The 16635-nt window shown below is 35.5% G+C and overlaps 1 protein-coding gene across 13 annotated transcripts in view; it reads left to right on the plus strand.

Annotated features, from left to right (window-relative positions):
• Positions 1–16635, plus strand: part of LOC113114781 (neurobeachin) — a 246747-nt gene that overhangs the window by 225849 nt on the left and 4263 nt on the right. For 8 of the 13 annotated variants that reach the window (XM_026281781.1, XM_026281786.1, XM_026281788.1 and 5 more), the window contains 6 exons: positions 783–953; positions 8192–8281; positions 10612–10804; positions 12074–12145; positions 12480–12635; positions 12749–12919. In XM_026281781.1, the coding sequence (XP_026137566.1) occupies positions 783–953; positions 8192–8281; positions 10612–10804; positions 12074–12145; positions 12480–12635; positions 12749–12919 (853 nt within the window). The remainder of the gene's footprint in view (positions 1–782; positions 954–8191; positions 8282–10611; positions 10805–12073; positions 12146–12479; positions 12636–12748; positions 12920–16635) is intronic. The other 5 variants (XM_026281784.1, XM_026281787.1, XM_026281790.1 and 2 more) reach the window with 3 other exon arrangements.

Consider the following 16635-nt stretch of genomic DNA (forward strand, 5'->3'; position numbering starts at 1 on the left):
TACAAAAAAAATACAACAAAATCAATTATATTATATATTAATATTTTTAATTAATAAATTATTATAATACAGTATTTAAAGACATTTATGTTACAAAATATTTCTCTTTCAGATGTTCTTCTGAAAGATTGTTTTCAACGTTGTTAATAACAAGAAACATTCTTTTAAATTGTAATAATACTTCACAGTATAACTGTCTTCATTGTATTTTTGATCAAATAAATGCAGCCTTGAAGACTTTTTTCAGAAACATAAAAAAAAGTACATACCCTAAACTTTTGATCAATATGTTTTGTATATATAGTTTATCTAACAGCAGTCACTCATTAATTGCTAGATTAATAAGTGTCCATATAGGTTCACTGTACAGTATATTGTTGAATTAGTTACATTTCAGTGTTAAGGGTTGTGTCTATCATACGTTACCACTTATAAGCTACTTCTAAATATTGTAGAAACATAATTTTCTGTAAAGTTGCTTTGTGACGATTTGCATTGTAAAAAGCGCTATACAAATAAACTAGAATAGAATTGAATTGAATTGAATTGTTATTGAATGAAAAATGTTAAAAGGTATTTATTTTTATTGAAAGGTATTTATTTACATTTTAGCCTCTTATGTGGATCACAGGCTATTGCAGTCTGCTAAATCGAGAAGCGTCACCGCAGGTGCATGTTTGTCTGTGCATGTATGTTTGCGTCTGTATGTCTGTGTGTGTGTGTTTGTGTTGATGTTGTGTATGTGGTCCTTTCACCTCTAATTGCCCCGCTCTGTTTGACAGGCCCTGGAAAGCGAGTTTGTGTCGTGTCAGCTGCACCAGTGGATTGACCTTATTTTTGGCTACAAACAACGTGGGCCCGAGGCGGCACGCGCCCTCAATGTCTTTCACCACCTGACCTACGAGGGCTCCGTCAACCTCGACAGCCTCGCCAGTGACCCCCCGATGCGCGAGGTAGGTCGCTATGGCGGGGTTGCCATGAAAACAGCAACAGGCTTTTCAGAATTTACTAACATCTATTTTCTATGCATTTTTAGAATTAGAACTGTGTTAGTAGAGGGTAAAACGCTTTATAAATGTCACCACTAGATGGACTGCTGTCTATGTTGACTTTATATATAACTAAATCGTGTGGGGTGTTTTCTAAATTGATATATTTGCAGTTAGCTTTTCTTTGAAGGATTCCAGATGCAACAGGTTTAAAAACGATGGCGTAAGATTCGCAATATTAGCATTCGTCAACCGCCGTTCAGGCATGAATGAACCCAGTTTCAGTCGACTATCTGACTGTCAGGTATGTTTCAGATCTTGCGATGCAATTTTGTCCTCTGGGAAAGAGAAACTCAAACTGCTTACTCATGTGCTTTGGATCATCAGCAAAGTAAAAAGTAGTAACCATAAAAATGTAGGTACAAATAATATAAATCACGTAAAGGTACAGTTGATTATGTCTATGCCAATAAACGCATCAGACAGATTTATGAAAGTGGTTTTTGCACATGTAAAGCGACCATAATATGCCAAGTCTCTATGCTATTCTGAGCCTTCATCAATGTACTTTTTGGGTTTCTTTTTTTCAGCTTTTTTTTTTTTATCTGATCATAATGAAGTAGTAGAAATCTTTTATATCTTACATATATTAATTAATTAAATGAATACATTTTTGTTTACATAATATATTTGTGTTTACTCTGTATATTTATTGTAATTATATAAATACACACACATGCATGTATATATTTAAGAAAAATTTACGTTTATATATTAAATATATAAATATATATATATGTAAATACATGTAAATATTTTCTAAATATATGCTGTATGTGTGTGTCTTTATATTTACATTATAAATAAACACAGTACACAAACATATGTTGTGTAAGCATATATATATATATATATATATATATATATATATATATATATATATATATATATATATATATATGTAAGTTAACCATATATATATATATATATATATATATATATATATATATATATATATATATATATATATATATATATACTGTATATAAGTGCTGTCAAATATACTGTTCATATATATATATATATATATATATATATATATATATATATATATATATATATATATATATACTGTTTAAATTTAAATTAAATTTATTTTTATTTACTTCATTTTATTTTTATTTATGCAATTATTGAATGCAAGTATTTTATTCATATTTTGAAATGGCTTTTATTTAAATTTGTACTAATTCCATCATGTGCTGTAACTGTTGTCTTTTGTATTAGCTTTTTTATCTTTAGTTTTAATTGATTTTATTTTGCTTTTAGTTTGAGTTACTTTAGTACATGAACTTAACCGTATTTTAGTTAGCTGCCAAGGCAACAAGTGTAAGTATTTCACATAATATTAAAATGTTCAGCTTTATTTCCGTTAGTTAAACAAAGTTGAAAAGTTTTAGTCTTAAAGATTCAGTCATCTAATCTAAAAAACACTATTTTACATGAAATAGTAGTATTTATTCAGTTTCCGCTTACCTACAAAATTTGAATTCATCACGCAATTACGATGTAAATTAATATTATTAATTTTCCACACAATACTCTTTCTTGACTGGTGGAAGTTTTGAAAATGACTTAACTGTGTTTGTGGATATGACTGCAGTTGAACAGCAGCAGCTGGTAAGCAGTGTTTGCAGTCGCATGTACCCCATTCCTCCCTCCCTTTCTCTTCTTTCCCTTGCTCTCCTTCCTCTATCTCTCCCGCTCCCTGTGATACCCACCATCTGCTGTCTGCAAAACAAGTCATTTATATACTGTCACTTCCAGGACTGCCTTTATTTGTCAAGTGACCACTATGCAAATCACTCACAGAACAGGGGGGCTAATTATCAAACAATATGGAGAAAGCTTTGCTTTTCATCATTCGGCTCTACATTCCAGACAATAGCAATTATGTTTCTTTCATGTGGCCACGTTCTTCACAAGCAGTCTAGAGCAATGGTAGCTGACAGCAAGGTTTGTTAGCCTCAGAAGAGCAAGAAAACCGGCTTTTATTTGTCAGTCCTGGAGTTTGAGAAGGCTTTATGTTCCATTCAGTATCTTTATTAATTCTATATTGCTTTTTATGTCATCCAAGCACCTGGCAACTGGCATTCAGACACTTGAAGAAAGCTGACCTCAACTTGACTTGTTAAATGCATGAAGGAGTTTTTGCTGGTTAACCAGTGGCCCTTGAGCTCGAAATATTAAAGGAATACCCTCTCAGACAAAATCTTCTGACCTCAAGTGCGCTATATTCACTAGCGTTTCTAAGGTCTCTCGCTCTCAACCGGAGAGGGAGGACGGCTCATGGTATCTCGCTCAGAAATGTGACCGTCACCTTCAGGCTATCGATTCATTCTCCAGTGACAGGTGCATCCACAGCTCTGACATTAAGCACTGCAATTACAGCCTTAAAATGTCAAACTCTGGAGTTAAGGGTCATAACTCGTTCCAGAGTCAAATCAAAATGGCAGCAGTTGATGATGGAGTCACAGGACTCTAGCTAGCGGGGTTGTGTCATGGGGGGAAAAAAAGCGTTTACGGATAAAGAACATGCCAGCAATCTTTGTTTCAGATTTGTATTGCATGTAAACATAATAGCACTAATCTGTCCCTAATAAGGATTTGAATATGTTCACAAGTTATTATAGCATGTCAGTGTAAGAAAAGAAAGATCAAGAAGCATTTGTTCTAAATAACAGATGTAAACCAAGTCTGAATTATTATACTTATCTTATAATTATTATTATTATTAATTGTATTAGTAGTAGTAGTAGTAGTAGTAGTAGTAGTAGTAGTAATAAGAGTCTTTTTTTATGGGATGCCAAATGTTTCATGATGATTTTGTTGATGTCTGAACATTTTTGAGAGAATGACTTGGCATCAAACATGGTGTGAATAGTTTTGTGGTGAGAACTTGTTTGTGAAATGACGTTTTAGCCTCATCAGTCTTGGTGTCTCAAGGGGCTTTATTCCACACAGGCCTGCATGAACATCTAAAAGACCTACATTTTGGATTTAGGTATGTCTTAGCTCTTTTTTTTACACATACCATCACTAAACTCACAAATTGAAAAATCCTTGTGGTTCTCTTTAAGGATGAACATCAGAGCTTTAACATGCTGGAGCTGTGATTGATATGTCACAGGTTATGATGGATGTTTTATGTCCATCTAAGCGTGGCAGCTTAAACCTCTGGCAGACACTATCAGTGAACAGCTCATGCAAGAGGTGTTTCTTATCAGCCGTAAAGAGCAGGGGCTTGAAGTGGATTATAGTAATGAACTGCCAGTTAAAGGTTACAGATTTCTGTTTGTAATAAAAAGTGTTTTTTTTTTTTCTCTAACCAGCTGACACTGTGGGACTGTTGACAACATTGGGATGATTTAAAGGATGTGCCCCTCATATAACCTTAGTGTCAGCTTTGACTCTAGACATAACCTCTCCGAATTAGATGAATAACAAGGTACAGTTTTTCTGGACATTACATTCTGAATATTAAAGAGCTTATATGTAATTATTAGATATAATAGTAAGGATCATATAGACAGACAGACAGACAGACAGACAGACAGACAGACAGACAGACAGACAGACAGACAGACAGACAGACAGACAGATAGATAGATAGATAGATAGATAGATAGATAGATAGATAGATAGATAGATAGATAGATAGATAGATAGATAGATAGATAGATAGATATGGACCATTTATATTCCGATTTCTGGACTTTTAGAAGGAATTTTTCCCTCGTTTTTCCTCACTGTTGGAAGGCAGAAATATAGTGATACTTTCCACATGGCTGGCTGTTTCTCTCAGATCTTCAGATCAGATTACATTATTTGAGCAGACATTGTGACCCCTGTTCCTGAGTCGAAGCTAAAATAGCTATAATGTGAGCGCATTATTATTTGACAGACAGCATCGTAAAGCAGCACAGACTGACATTTAATTGTTACCAAATGCGAGAGCTCTGCTTGTGCTGAATTTGCCACCAGGGTCAGGCCAAGATGATATCGTTTAAGTTCGATGATCTGTTCCTATTTGAAATATTTCAGTGAGAACTAGTATTCATGGTTCCTCTCATCTCAGTTGCACTAATGATTGTTTATGTTTATTAATGTTTGTTTCACTGCTTTCAGTGTGCTTTGAATTCAGTGTGAAAAATCATTTGCGCACCATTTCATTGAGAACAAATTTAGAAGTAATGTGAATGAAGAATAATTTTATTATTATTATTATTATTTAGTGGTAACTTTAAAGTGAAATTGTTTGAAAAAAAGAAAAGTTAGAAGTCATGTAATATTACACATTTGTAATCTATGTAAACTAATGCTTTCAAACGATTAATCACGATTAATCGCATCCAAAAAAAAAGTTTTTTTTTGTTTACATAATATATGTATGTGTGCTGTGTAAATATGTTTGTATTTATTATGTATATATAAATACACACACATGCATGTATATATTTCAGAAAAAAATATCTTATTTTTATATATTAAAATTTATTTATTTATAATGATTTATATGAATATAAATATAGACATGTAAATACATGTCAATATACAGTATGTATATATATATATATATATATATATATATATATATATATATATATATATATATATATACTGTATGTGTGCATATTTATATATACAGAACACACATATAACAACAAAACCTTTTATTTTGTATGTGATTAATCGTGATTAATCATTTGACAGCAACATTAATTTTTTTTATTTTATTTAGAGTTTAGAATTCCGAATGGTTCCAGTTCAAATCTGAATCAATTATATTTAATTTTTTTACAGTACATATCTAAACATTCTTAAATCAAGACTTGAAAATCAGAATGACATGATATTATAAGAAAAAAAATCTTAAAAATAAAAATTTTCCCCTTTCTTTTCTTTCGCTGCCTCTCTCTATTTCTCTCTCTCTTTTTTGCATAAAAATCTTGTTTTCCATTTGAATGGAGTTTACTTTTCTTACTCCTTGTTTTTCTTGTTTGACATAATATCTTAAGTCTGTTTGTATTCTTAAGTGTATCTTGATTTAGTCATGTTTACTGTAGATATTTTTACTGGAAGACAAGACATACTAAGTAAGAGTGCAGATCATGTGACAAGTTAAACATGCAGATCTGGCCAGTGTGGTGACATGGATAAAGCAGACGTTTGATCTGACACAAGCGTCCAGGCTTCAGAGCGCTGAGGGAGAGCTGTTCTGTTAGACTGTGGGAGGCACTCCACTCGGGAAGGAAGGATTGATGGGATCAGAGCCTCCGAACAGCCGAGGGGAGCTTGTAGGTGTCTGTCAATGCTACCGTGCACAGTGGCACACACACACACACACACTCTCCATACACATATACCCAACCTATCAATAACCAACACACGGCGACATTCGTCTGTCAGCATTACATAACGTGAGACGTTATGTGTGTGTGGAGTGAAAGATGAATGGGTTTCTGCCCTTCCTTCAATGTTATTTTACTCTTATGGCTCATATCGCATAAAAGGCAAAACTAAATCTTACTGTGTAATAGTACCATTAGGTCAAGTAAACTTTTGTAAAGGGTTTTAAAAAAGTTACAAATTCCCAAATACTCTAGAAAAGTTTTGAGTCTGTAAGGTTATTTATAATGCTTTTAAAAGCAGTCTCACGCCAATTCTGCCTTTATTTGATAAAAAATGCATTAATATTGTAAAATATTATTACAATTTGAAATAATTATTTCAACTGTATAAAAATATATTAAAATGTTTTTTTTTTTTTTCAGCAGTCTTCAGTGTCTCATGATCCTTTAGAAATCATTCAAATTTGCCTCTCAAGAAACATTTCTTATTTTTATCAGTGTTGAAACAGATGCACAAAATATTGTAAGTGGAAACTGTGATACCTTTTTTTATGATTATTTTATGAATAGAAACTTCAAAAGATCACCATTTACTGTGAAGATATATATTTTTTAACATTATAAAAGTCATAACCATCCTTTCTCAATTTAATGCAAATTTGCTGAATAAATGTGTGTGTGTGTGTGTGTGTGTGTGTGTGTGTGTGTGTGTGTGTGTGTGTTATCATTTATGTCAGTTGCCCAGTTATGAATTTAACAGTTTCATGTGAAGCTACGAGTTGGAAACTAGGATACTTTTGAAATGCATTACAATCTGAAAAATGTAAACGTCAGATTCTACATGTTTAATTCTAATTTCAATTGATTTTTGCAAGAATTGAAAATTAAGGATTATTAGAATTGTCTACAGTATATAGTGCGTATAAGAGTATTATCATATAGGTTATTTTGTACATTTATTTTATACAGCTTCTACTCCAGTTTTGTACAACTTTAACTCTTGAAACTTGATATTGCAGCACTACGCCATTTCGTGCTTCCTTATCAAGTTTCTTCTGATGTTCTTCATTTGTAAGTTGCCTTAGATAAAGCGTCTGCTAAATGCCTAAATATGAATTACATCATAACCATTAATAAGTCTGCCTTAGACACAAAACAGGATGTAATCATTCACATTACGGTATTATCTTTCCTGTGGTGTGTTTGTAATCTTTAATGCATCATTAGTATTAGTACTATTATTAATAGTACTGTTCCTATTGTATATTGTGAGAGTCAGTGTGTGTGTGTGTGTGTGTGTATGTGCTCTTTCTGCCCTTTGTCTCGGGCACAATAACATCTAAGAGGGAGGGTTCTGCCGCAGTCTTGGCTGTGCGTCAGTCCAGGTTAACGTCTGCTTGCCGAAGGGGGGTTCTACATGGGCCCTGCTCCTGGAAATGGGAACGGTTAACTGAAGCATGTTAATAAGGAAAGGCTTGTCTCTTCCATACTAACACTTGGATGACTCTGCAGGCTTTGAAGGGGTAGGGGGGGTAGTTTGGGGTGGGTTTTGGAACTCATGGTCACTAACCAACCCCTCCCACCCCCCACAAAAAGCACCCCTCCACGGCAAGGCTGGCCTGAAGGGGGTTTGCTTGCATTGTCAAGTAGCGCATTGACCCATCACTTTGATGCGTATCAATACTGACAGCCCACTCTCTTTCTCTCTCTCTCTCTCTCTCTCTCTCTTTCCTCCCTCCATCTATCTCATCCTCTCTTTCCTCTGTATCTTTCTCTCTTTTTTTGCTGCAGGCCACGGAGGCTCAGATCCAAAGTGTTGGACAGACGCCATCTCAGTTGCTCATCGAGCCACATCCTCCCCGTAGCTCCGCCATGCACCTGGTGAGAACAGCGTGTGTCTGAGTGTGTAATAAAATCAGTGTGTGTGTGTATTTGTTGTGTTTTTTTTTTTTTTTTCTGCCCAGCAGTTGGGAAGTTATTATTTTGAACAAGGGCAGTGACGCATGACCTTCGGACCGTTCCCCAAAACCCAGCACAACAGTCTCTCATCCATATGTCCAGAACTTTTGCAGCAGGCAGCCATGTAGCAGTTTAGCACAATCAGCAGTGTGATAAGTGTCAAAAATACTACACTCAGATCTATTACTTTAACTGCGTTAGTATTTTTACCAGTAAAAATCAAGTTTATCATCACTGTTTTTAATGTATTGTTGTATTGAACACACAACCCGAGCAATGCAATAATCATTTGCTTTTTGCTTCCTCTCATACAGTATGTAGTGTTGGTGAAGCCAAAGTTTGTTTAGATTGTTCATGAAATCATAATTAATTTTTAAAATATTCACAATATTCAAGCTTTATTTCAAAATTAAAATTACAAATGACAATTTTTGTAATTATATAAAAAAAAAAAATGAATATATAAAATACACACACACACACACACACACACACTCGTGAACATAATCCATGCCATTTCCATTGATTTCCTCTTTTTAATTGTACTGTAGGCTTTATCCAGTTTATAGTGTTCTCCTTACTTGCTGCTACTTCCAGGTAGTCACTGGTTGTGTACAACAACCTTCACAGAGCCACACACACATGCACTAACACAAATACATGACACACAGACCTGCCATATTTACAAGAGCTCACAACTCCATCACAGAGACTCCTTGGATAGTTGTGTCAGGAGAACAGTGCTCTCTACTGGCCTTATAAGTCCTCACACTTCAATACTAATCATTCCCGTCTCAATCAAGCATCTGTCATAACAATCAGACTGGAGTTTACAAAGTGAATGTAGTAATGCTGTCAATACAAGATTTATAATTAGCGCTTGTTTATATTTCTAAGTAATTGTGTGCAGCCTACTGCTATAAGTTTCACCGTCAAAGTTTGTGGCTGCCAAAGATGTCCATAATGAAATGCTCCTCAAATCAGTGTAAAACAAGTTTTTTTTTTTTATTATTATAGATTTTTACCACTGTAACGTCAGTTTAAAGTGTTTTTATCCAGACTATATTCTTTTATTATATATTTTAATATATTTTTGGGGTCTGTAAAAAAAAAAAAGTATCCTCCCACATGTAATGAAACATAAATTGCACTTTTTTTGGCAAGAATTTTTCAAGAGCCAGTGTGAATAAATCTTGATTTAAATTCAAAGAGACTAGATGGTCAAATTGTTTTGAATAGTTATTCGCATTCGTATACTTATATACTCATTCGTAAACAAAACGATGTAAACATTATGGAGCACTAAACACTCTCCTGCGCTGTATGTTTCATTCATACTTAAATCCGGGGGGCGCTCTCGCCCTGAAAATCCAAAACGGTCTCAGAGAAGTCATAATAACAGCAATCGCTAGAGCTAAGCCTCATAAAAAGTACATAAACTTTTTTGATAATGACACGTGAAGACAATAAAATAGTGGATTTGCACCAATTGTCAAGGACTCTGTGTAGTAAAAGCTGCTCTAGGTAAAATCACTCGCTTGATGGAATTTACCGCTGATTAGAGAACCGGCTTTACTGACGCCCTACAATAAATGCAAAATTGCAACAATATATGGTTTATGTGTTTGTTTGTTTTTTAAATCATCTCCAGTCTAGGCATAATAAATAAATGAAGTATATGAATAATGCAGTGCTAAATGACAAGTCATTTATTACAGTACAGAAACTATGAAATATATTTTCTTAATCTGATTAAAAATGGAAAAGGTGTTTGTAGTATATAACCCAATCAAAAAATTATGAAAATTATGAAAATATAGGCAAAAATATTATACAATACAGATTATTGGTTATAGTCCAGCAGTATATTGAAGTTATATTGAATTTTTAATGCTGAAAATTCCACTTTGCCATCATAGGGATAATTGCATTTTTAAAATAACATTAAAGTAGAAAACAGTTGTTTTTAATATTTAAATATTCACAATAATAATATTTCACAGTATTACTTTTTTACTGTATTGTTGATCAAATAAATGCAGCCTTGGTGAACATTATAGACTTAAAAGATAAATCTTACAGACTTTTGAACTCTCCCTGACTCTCCTCCTAAACTACCACACACAGTCTATCCTCTGTTTTCCAACACTTTTTCTTAACCTCTTTCCTCTTTGCTAACAACCTCTCCTCGTCTATTTCTCCCTCCCCCCTCTTTTCCATCCTTCTCTTCCTTTGCTTTCTCTGTTCAACAGTGTTTCCTTCCGCAGAGTCCGCTCATGTTTAAGGATCAGATGCAGCAGGACGTCATCATGGTGCTAAAGTTTCCCTCCAATTCCCCCGTCACTCACGTGGCTGCCAACACGCTGCCGCACCTGACCCTCCCCGCCGTGGTCACCATCACCTGCAGCCGGCTCTTCGCAGTCAACCGCTGGCATAACACCGTGGGTGAGTGGGAATCTCTGTGTGTACTAGCTAGCCAGCTGATAGCTTGATTTCACCTTCAAGCCAACAAAAAACAGCTACATTCCACATGTTACCACTTGGCCATGTGTGAACAACATTACCCAACTAGCCGTTCCCCCAGAGCCCCCCTCACCTGCGGGTCAGAGGTCCAGCGCTGTGGCGACGGGCTTAATTAGCCTATCACAGACTCTCCTTTCACATTACACCTTCCCAGCTGTCACAGCAACACATAGTGATGTCAGGACCAAACGTGGCAACCTCGCTCTCTCACACTACTAATGGCTGCAGCTGCAGGACCAGCCCTCTTCAGCCGTGAGTGTGTGTTGGTTCCACCAAATAATGAACACAATGAGGCCGCCACACTGAGCGCAAAATGGCGGTCTGTGCCTGTAGGCCTGCCTCAAGGGTGCTATAGCTCAGGCCTGCCTGACACGGGAGAGGGAGAGAAATCAATAAGCACCATGGAGATCTGACTGGTGGGTCTCCATAAAGCCCTCATGTCATGTGGGACGGGGTCAGGAAGTGGACTTGACTGTGGCGGCCGGGCAGGTGTTTGTGGAAAGAATTTTGTGGGGGTGTCAGCAAAACTGATTTTATTTCTCAGGATTTTCGTTTTGTTTTCCAGTACAAATATTTAAAAATAGTAAAAAAAAAACAAAAAAAAAACCTTGACCCTTTAACACTAGCACTGTCTATTCTATTTTAATTCTATCTGCTTGTTTTCTTTTCTTTTCTTTTCTTTTCTTTTCTTTTCTTTTCTTTTTTCTTTTACTTACGGTAACACTAACTCTTTCTTTCTCTTTGTATTCTGTCTGCTTGTTTTCTTTTAGTTTATTAATAAAAATAATCATAATAACTTGACCCTCATAATAACACTCTCTTTATTCTATTTCTATTCTATGCCATAAGATAAAAATTCTTGTTTTCAGATTTTTGTATATATCAAAATAAGCAGCTTTATATTTAAAACAAACAAACAAACAAACAAAAAAATGTCATTCAATGTATTTGTTTTACCCCATTTTTTTTAGCATAGAGTTTTTAAGCATTACTTAATTTGTATTATTTTATTTGTATTTATTTGTAAGAAAAAAAAACAACAAGTAAATATATCTTGATTTGAGAACCTTTACCTAGATATATTCACTGAAAAACGAGACAAAAGTACAGTAAGACAAAATACAGAGGAAGGGGTTTTCAAGGTATTGAACGGTGTGTTTTTGACTTCTTTTATTGTCTGTGTGTATGCAGGTCTTCGAGGAGCTCCGGGATATTCACTAGAGCAGGCCCATCACCTTCCCATCGAGATGGACTCACTGATTGGTGGGTTTGACATTTTTTGCTGTTAAAATACTTTCTTCTATCCCATTCATAACTCATTTAAGTAATCTGTTTGTACAGTAGATTCGTTTCCATTACAAAATGTAACACTGTGTCCCTCTATTGCTCAGTTTCGAAGAAAATCCCATCTAAATTGACAAAGCATCTTTGATTTATCCTATAGCATGACTTTGTAGTGAGACTATCCATTTGTCGGCTTGATAGCAGATGTGGGGAGTGTCACATGCTTAAGAAGACCAGAAAAGATTCTCTGGTCTGATGAAGCTCAATTCCGAGCATCATGTTTGAAGGAACTCTGTGACCATGTCTCTTCCAGCTAACAACTCGGGCACAAACAAACGACAAATCACTGACCTGGTTGACCAGAGCATTCAGATCAACACTCAGTGTTTTGTGGTGACGGCTGATAACCGCTACATCCTGGTGTGTGGTTTCTGGGACAAGAGTTTCCGTGTTTACTCTTCAGACACAGGTCAGTGGCCAATCAGTGGCCAAGATACTGTATTAATGTTTAATGGTCTGACCAACATATTTGCGCTTTGAATTATGAGGGACAAAAGGTAAATGTTGTATGTTTGTTTGCAGGCAAGCTGACTCAGATAGTGTTCGGTCACTGGGACGTGGTCACATGTCTGGCACGCTCAGAGTCTTACATCGGGGGTGACTGCTACATTGTGTCGGGATCCAGAGATGCCACTCTGCTGCTCTGGTACTGGAGTGGGCGGCACCATATCATAGGAGACAACCCTAACAACAGTGAGTAGCAACTAAACCTGACGGAATAGTTCACCCAAAAATGAAAATTTGCTTATTGACTCAGCCAAGATGTAGATGAGTTTGTTTCTCCATTAGAACAGATTTGGAGAAACGTAGCATTATGTCACTTGCTCACCACTGAATCCTTTGCAGTGAATGGGTGCCGTCAGAATGAGAGTCCAAACAACTGATAAAAACATCACAATAATCCACAACACTGCAACAATATCTTGTGAAGCAAGAAGCTGCTTGTTTGTAATAAACAAATCCATCATTAGTATGTTTTTAACTTCAAATTGCTGCTTCTGGCTAAAATATGAGTCATTATTATTATTGGAAGAACTATTCCTTTGAGCACAATTACCTCAGTATTAAGCATACTACATTATACAATCATGCAAGAACGGACATTAATATTAGATGTTACATTAATAATGGAGGAGATTATAAAAGCTCACACACTAGGCAGCATAATATTATTTTTTCATTTTTATATTAATCACTGTACTAACAAAAACTATAATTGCATAACAAATGAAGGCATTACAGCTCCTAATTGTTCCAGGATCCCTTGCTACAGAATTCAGAAAGCTGTTTTTGTAACAAGAGCTGCAAACATGTTAATAAGAAAAGCAGTCTGCACGTCTGTGCTTGCTTTTGTGTGTGTTTTGCAAAGATATCTGTGCATTTGCACCGCTGATGTGTGTTAGATGTATTGTCCTTGTTTCTACATGTCATGAGCTGTGGTTTAGGTGAGCGTGTTCTCTAATTAACTTCAGTGATGCTCAGACAGTTCATTAAGGGTTTCAGCTCGACTGCTTCCAATTAGCGAGGTACAGCTCCGCTTCTGTTTTCAAAGCACAGGAAACAAAACTCCCATGATATTCACACACAACTGCGTACTGTGTGCCCTCACAAAGGAGACTAATGGTCTGTAAGCTTGAAACTGGAGGGAATTACGAACAAAGAACTATTTATATATAATGAGGAATAAACCTAACATTGTTAACTTTATCAAACTCATATTGCACCAATCTAGTACCAATCTGGTGTCATTGTGTCATGCAATATAATAATGTAATGATTTAATTGGCATTTAATTACTTTTTGAGTCTGTTTTGAATAAAACTAATGAACATGTTATGTAACAGCTGGAATTTATATTATAATAATTTATTATTAATTATTAATAATACTTTATTTATAATAGTTTGTAATTTGTAGTAGTAGATGTCCAAAATTGGCATCAAATGGATGATGTCTTTCCACTAAGAAATAAACAGTTCCCTCTAGTGGTGTATTACTGAATTATTTTGGGGAGCACAATATAATAATTATTGACATAAGCTAATAATGACAACAGTTTTTTGCAGCATTCTTAAATAAAGTTAATGTTTGGTTACAAATTAATTGTAGTTCACTATCATTCAATTCGGTTATTAACACAATAATGTAAAAAGAAAAAAGTTCAATAATATATACTGTATACAGAATATGCATGTGTGTGGGTGTGGGTGGGTGTGGGTGTTGTACTAATTTAACTAAATTAAATGTACAAATTATTAACAAATTAAATGCTGGTTGATGCTATTTCATGGTTATTTCATTATTTTATATATTATATATTTCATATACATTTAATTGTCAAGACTTTTTTTCTTTTCTTTATTTTGATCTTACTTTTTTATAAGTATGCAGTAAATAACTGTTTTTGCAGGAAAGACTTTGACCTGAGGGAACATTTTCACAGTTACACACACATGCACACTAAGGAGGAAAGCGCTCATTTAATGCAGAAGTATTTTATTTTCCCTCATTATATATTCCAGACTTACCCATAATTCTTTGAGGTTGTTAAAAACGATCTCAGTGTAGCGGTAAAGAAAAACAAACCCTCATCAGCATGTGTTTTTGTGTTAATTATAAGTTCAGGAGTGCTTCATCAAGCTTCCTGCACTTTTTTTCATCCGTCTCTGAATTGAGAGTGTCGTGACAGGAACATCCATGAATATTCAGCAGATATCCCAGTACCGGCCCTTGAGGCACTCCGACATGGTGTAGAAATTGATTTCACAGTTGCCCGTGAAAGCCGGAGTGTGTCTTAAATGTGCAATGATTAAAATCCCGTCCGGCTCAATCAAGGGCCCGGTGCTTCACGACCCCAGCAGCCGTTCTCCAATTTACACCTCTTAATTGTGTCGCTGTACCGCAGGGGTTCAGCGCGAGGGTTTAGAAGGGCCCGGGTGCAGAATGATTAAATCTTTTGTGATGAAGGTGATCTGAGATCTCCCAAGGGATCCGGTGCTGACACACGTCCCCACCCAGATCACTGACAGCTGGGCTTAGCGCTGTCAGACGGGCCCCTGTGGAGAACTCATATTGATCAAGGCCTGACTAACCTTTGATTGCTCGCCAACTTTTAAAAAAACATCTGGATTTGTAGTGGTCATTCTATTGATTCCTGGCTTCTTGTAATAGTGGTCTGCATGCTAAGTAATGGCATGTGTCTTAATTTTGTGGATGTTAATGAACTTAGTGTTAATTAAAAATTAAAAAGATCTCGATTAATGGCATGAACCTTCTCTGTGTACTATATTATTAGCTTTGTTTTAGAAATCCCTCTACCTGTACATATGTAAAGTCAGGACTTTATCAACAACTTTATGGTTTCAAAAAATATTTCTGTTTTAAGTAAATGCTGTTCATTTTATATTCTGCAAAAAAATATTAAATTAACCAACCCCAACTTTTGAACAGCATTGTAAATTTAGTCCTGTTCTTCACTCAATAAATGCTATTAAATATTTTACTTCCAGACGTACAATCTGACATGTGACTACTTTTATATTATCTTATAGCTTTATGGTATTAGTTACTACTTTGTATGGTTCTTTATGTTATTAATAACAGCAGAGAGAAGTGTGAGCAGCATGTTATTTAGATTCATTCAAATGTGTTTAGAACATGAGCACAAGTAAATGATGACACAATTTTCAATTTTGGATGAATTAATCCTTTAAACCATAGAAACACACACACACACACACACACACACACACACACGCCTTCTCCGAAAGCAATGCTTAATCCATCTGGAAACATAATGTTGATCCCCTGGCTAATAATTACTGTTTTGCTTCCTCACTGCACAAATCAAGGTAATTACACCACAGGCCCCGTTTTCCGTACGCATGAATTGCGAACAAATATACAAGAGTCTTCAAGCGTGATGCTACAGACCCAGGAGGCCGAGCAGTTTAATGACTCTAGCTGTTATTTCTCAAATGAACTGCTTTGGAAATTGCAGCAGTGGACCTTATTATATGCAAAATGTAGATGTGAAAGGGATGTGGATGTATTTCCCACTTTTCATATCACATCTCGGTTGCTGTGTTTGTTTAGATGCAGATTTTACAGACTTTTTCTACTTTTTCCAAAATGAGTCCTTTCATGGCAGTTCAGTGACCCGTCCAGCTGGTGCTGAGGTGCCACAGGTGTCTTTAAACGACCTCATATCACCTCTTCCCTCCCTCTCATCCATCATGTGATCATTCAGAGGGGATGGCTCCTGAAGCAGATGTTCTCCTGGCCTGCTTTATTGTGGTTTCAACACATCGGTTATATTGTCTATCTAGTATTCTTACTGGATTACCTTCCAGGCAGAAACAGATCGATTGGTTTTGGTTTATATGCATCGCAAGATTCAGCTAAAGAAA

Source organism: Carassius auratus, chromosome 15 (assembly GCF_003368295.1).
Source record: "Carassius auratus strain Wakin chromosome 15, ASM336829v1, whole genome shotgun sequence".
Classification (NCBI taxonomy): domain Eukaryota; kingdom Metazoa; phylum Chordata; class Actinopteri; order Cypriniformes; family Cyprinidae; genus Carassius; species Carassius auratus.